Source organism: Rhipicephalus microplus, chromosome X (assembly GCF_043290135.1).
Source record: "Rhipicephalus microplus isolate Deutch F79 chromosome X, USDA_Rmic, whole genome shotgun sequence".
NCBI classification, from domain to species: Eukaryota; Metazoa; Arthropoda; class Arachnida; order Ixodida; family Ixodidae; genus Rhipicephalus; species Rhipicephalus microplus.
Genome location: NC_134710.1, coordinates 30,918,242 through 30,923,109, shown reverse-complemented (window position 1 = coordinate 30,923,109; position 4,868 = coordinate 30,918,242). Strand labels below are relative to the sequence as shown.

General features: G+C 50.8%; 1 protein-coding gene across 1 annotated transcript in view; it reads right to left on the bottom strand.

Annotated features, from left to right (window-relative positions):
- mura (ring finger protein murashka) overlaps positions 1-858 on the bottom strand; it is a 195,311-nt gene extending 194,453 nt beyond the window's left edge. Inside the window, exon 1 of the mRNA XM_075876139.1 lies at positions 436-858. Coding sequence (XP_075732254.1) covers positions 436-843 — 408 coding nt within the window. The 5' untranslated portion in view covers positions 844-858. The remainder of the gene's footprint in view (positions 1-435) is intronic.
- Positions 859-4,868: the final 4,010 nt, after the last annotated feature.

The following is a 4,868-nucleotide window of genomic DNA, read 5'->3' as shown; positions in this document are numbered from 1 at the left end:
GTCACGCAGAGAGGTCCAGGCAATCGCCGTTGCCACAGGCACAACATAGAACGAGGACTCATCGCTGATTGCGCCAGGCGACCCGCGACATTCCAGCACACGCCAGAACAGTGCGGTGGGTCTCGCACAGGAACCAAACAAAGACCTCCCTTTCCCGTTATTTCCCTCTCGGCATCCGTGCCGCCTGGCAGTCCAGCAAACACGTCTACGGCTTTGTGTCGGGAGGAAGCGCGTCAAGCGGAGAGAGGGCACCGTGGGGTCCGATCGAGGCGTGCCCCCGGCGGGGCTTCGGGTCGACCCCGGGAAGCCCTGGACAGCCACTGCGGGGCCCGGGTTCGGGGTCCGCATGCGGGAAGCGGCTGGCATCCGACAGATAACGCGGGTCAGCCGGCGGATGCCAATCGCCCCGGCAGAGACAGCTGACAAGGGACTCACCTGAAGGCAAGCTTGCGGATCGGGCGAGAATCCGTGGTGCGGCCCCGGCGACGGCAGCAGCGGTGGGCTGTGCCGGGGCGGCTTGGGCAGCAAGTAGCGAGACACGGTGCTAGCCGCACTCTCCTTGTGCTGAGCGCTGGCCACGGGCATCGCTGAACCAGCGAACGAGGAGCCGACGGCCGCCCAGTGCGCCGCCTCTGCCTTTCGGCCACTCGCGCTCGGCGCCCCGCGACAAAACAAGCGCTCGCCTGCTGCCGCCACCACCGCCGATAGCGCCGCCGCTGCTCGGCTGCTCCCACTGTTCGCAGAGGGGGGAAATCCAGCAGCCAGCCATGGCGGCCGCCGCCGTCCCGCGGACCGGCCTTGCAGGGCCACTGGGCCATTGCGCTCGGTCACTGGGCTGCACATGTGGGCCAGCGATAGGCCCCACTCTGTGCACGTAGCCTCCGCGCGTGTTACCAGGCATTCACACCAGTAGTGTCGAAGCCCGTGAAAGAAGGCTGCAATCACCTATATATAGTTCGCTCTCGGTTCGAACATACTAAAATTCGACCGTTGCTTTCTCCTGCAGAGTACGATGCCACAATAATTAAAAACCCACCCACCGCGGTTGCATTTCAAGACGACAAGTTACAATATATATTAATGACTTAACTGACGCCATTAACTCATCGACTAAACTCTTCGTAGCCCCGCCGCGGTGGTTTAGTGGTTTGAGCACTCGACTGCTAACCCAAAGGTCGCGGGATCGAATCCAAGCTGTGGCGGCTGTATTTTCTACGGAGGCAAAAATATTAGAGGCCCGTGTGCTCAGATTTGGGTGCACGTTAAAGAACCCCATGTGATCGAAATTTCAGGAGCCCTCCACTAAAGCATCTCTCATAATCACATGGCGGTATTGGGCCGTTAAACCCCACCTATCAATCGAATAAACAATTGGTGTTCCAAGTGGCAAATGGTCTTTGATCTGAACAAATGCAAAGTGCTAACAGTTTCTCGGCAGTCTAACACGTCCAACACTTTTCAGCACACGGTCAATGAAGTTCCTTTTGAAACGGTTGCCTCGCATATATATACGTATTTCGGCGTCCATGTAGCTCATGACTTTTATGTGATGCAGATATCTCCAAAGTCATCAGTCCCACAACATAGGCCCCACAACACTTACAAAACACTCATCAGTCAGACGATAGTGTACGCCCCGAATCCCGGGTAACACATGAACGACAGCATTCCGCCAGTCAAAAGCCGATCAGCTCGTTTCATTCTGTAATTATTCACGCGCAGCTCATCATCATCAGCCTGACTACGCCCACTGCAGGGCAAATGCCTCTCCCATGATCCGCAATAAACCCGGTCTCGTACTTTCCGTAATCTCATTGGCCCAGCTAACTTTCCGGCTCCCCTTTGCGCGTTTGCCTACACTGCAGATGGTAATCCAGTCAGTGGTTACCCTGCCTCTACTAAGTGCCCGGCCCATGTCCATTTCTTCTTCTTCAAGTCCAACTATGATATCCTTAACCCCACTTAGTTTCCTGACCCACTCTGCCCTCTTCTCGTCTCTCACTTTCCTTTCCGCCGCTCGCTGCGTCGTCCTCAATTTAGGCTGAACCTTCTTTGCAAGCCTCCAGGTTTCCGCTCTATAGGGTAGTACTGGCAAGATGCAGCTGTTATATACCTTCATCTTGAGGGTTAGTGGCAGATTAACATTTATGATTGGAGAATGTTTTCCGAATGTGACCCACTCCATTCTTATTCTTCTAGTTATTTCAGTCTCATGTTTCGGCTCTGCTGTTACTACCTGTCCTAAGTAGACATATTCCTTTACAACTTCCAGCGTCTCTACACCTATCGCATTGTGCCATTTTCTCCTGAGACTGTCACACATTACTTTAGTTTTGTACCCGTTAATTTTCAGACCTACTTTTCTGCTTTCCGTGTCCAGTTCTGTAATCATGAGCTGTAATTCGTCACCTGAGTTATTCATCAAGGTGATGTCATCAGCGAATCGCAGGTTATTGTAAGATACTCTCCATTAACTCTCATTCTTAACTCTTCTCAATGTGAAAACCTCCTGTAAACACGCGGTGAATAGCATTGCAGAGATTATGTCTTCCTGCCTTACACCTTTTTTATTGAGATTCTGTCGCTTTCTCTGTGGAGAACTATAGAGGCTGTCGATCAACTGTAGATTTCTTCCATTATGTTTATGTAGGTTTCTTCCTTGCCTTTATTCTGTAGTGTCTGCAGTACTGCTGATGTCTCGACTGAGTCAAACGTCATCTCGTAATCTATGAAGGCTATGTATAGGCGATGGTTGCATTCTGCGCATTTCTCTATTACCTGATTTATAGTATGCATATGGTCTATGGTGGAGTAGCCTGTATAAAATCCTGCTTGGTTCTTTGGTGGATTGAACTCTAATGTCGCCTTAATTCTATTAGCTATTATTCTTGTAAATAGTTTGAAGAGAACGGAGCTGATTGGCCGGTAATTTTTCAAGTCCTAATTGACGTCTCTTTTCTTTTGGATTAAGATGATGTTTGCGTTCTTCCAAGACTTTGGTACCTCCTGCAGGGACGTCTGCGTAAGCAGGCGTTTAGCATGTGGCGACACCACGGACCCGAGTTAAAGGGGGGGAAGGGTTCGACTCCCTCCCACGCTTAGCCGTGCGTGGCATTGCCGCGTCCGGGGAAAAGCGGATCCTGGGAGTTGAACCGACAGCGGGTGATTGGACTTTTAAGGCCTCCCGGTGGAGGCAACACACCTCTTTGGCCCCGCCTTCACGTAGACGGCTCCCCTGGGCTGACCCACCCAGGGGAAATCGGCAGTCGCCTTTTCCTGCCACTGTTTCTTCTCATAATCGTCTCTCTCTTTCACTTTATTTATCTTTGCTGTCTACTTCTTTTCTCAGTTTACTTCCGATCTTTCCTGGCGGCAAGGGTTAACCTTGTGTGGATGGCCAGTCTTGGCTATTCCATATTAGGTTATAGCAGCGCTGTACAGCTGGCGTTGGCAGGATTTGCCCTGCATCACCTGCCATGTCCGCAAGTTGGGCGGTGGGCGGCTGGCACCGCTGCCGAACTTAAACCACCCTTTATGTTAAGTGCATCCTCTTTCAAAGCTGATCGTAGCCTGAAAAGGTTACACCCCAAAGAAGCCATCAAATTCTTTACAAAGACCAACGAGCACTTTCCAAAATATCATGTAATACATAGTGAACAGTCTGATGGAAAAGCCAGAACTATCCATTTTTGATAGCAAGAAACCTAACAGAGAACTAGGACCTGGCTATAAGGCCTCGTAGATGGCTAGCGGCGATCTTCAGCTTGAACTGCGAACAGGAAGGAATATGACACCCTCCCGAATCTGACAATAAATGGAAATATCCTTTTCACAGTCAGTCCTCATAAGTCTATGAAAAACGTTCGGTGTGTCTCTCTGATGACGACCTCCTGAACCTAACTGAAGCTGAGCTCCTCGGCGACGGATAGAAAGAGCAAAAAGTTGTAAGCATTCAAAGAATAAAGATCAGACGGGACAACACAGAAAATCCAACAAGACCCATTATACTCACATTTGAATTTATTGAACTGCCAGAACACATTCAAACAAGCTACACTAAACTCCGAGTGCGGCCATATATACGTACTGAACCCGTATGGCTCCCTTGCTAGCCGAGAGCAATCTACATGTGCCAAGTGTGCATCAAAAGACCACATTCCCGAAAACTGCAATTCTCCATGCCACAGAGCGAACTGCGGTGGTGACCACCCAGCATACTCCCGATCTTGTCCAGGATGAAAGAAGGAAAAGGGTATAATTAGATTGAAAGTGACGGAACACATCTCCTTCAGGGAGGCTAGGAAGAGGGGCGCACCGTTCTATGGCACAATCTATGCTGATATAGCACGTCAGGGGGCAGAGCCCTACCAGCCTACGCCACTTGCCGAAGTCGGGTGCAACGAGGGGCGGCACCACAACGGCCCTTGGCAGATACCTGAACCACGCCTAGCGTGCCCAGGTCAAAGTCACCTGCCCCTTTGGTGGTAGCAGCCAGCGCTACCCTGCCCACAACCAAATAGTATACACCGGTCCATGGCCTCTACAAGCCCTGGCAGCCAGAGCGATGAAGAGGCTAAGGTGGTCCCATTAACCTCTAGTTCTGGTACGGAAAAAGACTTTGTCGACTGAGACGAAGTCTAAGCGACACACAGATAGTGTCCAGTGCCTCGCAGGAGGCTACATGAGCACCAATTCTAGCCGAACTGCGCTGGTAGCGCCAAAGGAGCGGCGACCTCTTGTCTACCACTAAAAAAAATGACAGAACACCAATTACAGTGTCTCACAAAAGCCCTGTAGAATGAGCCAATCTCAGTTATGCTTACATACACTTTTTTTGTAGTTCATAATCGATAAAATCATTCAGTGGA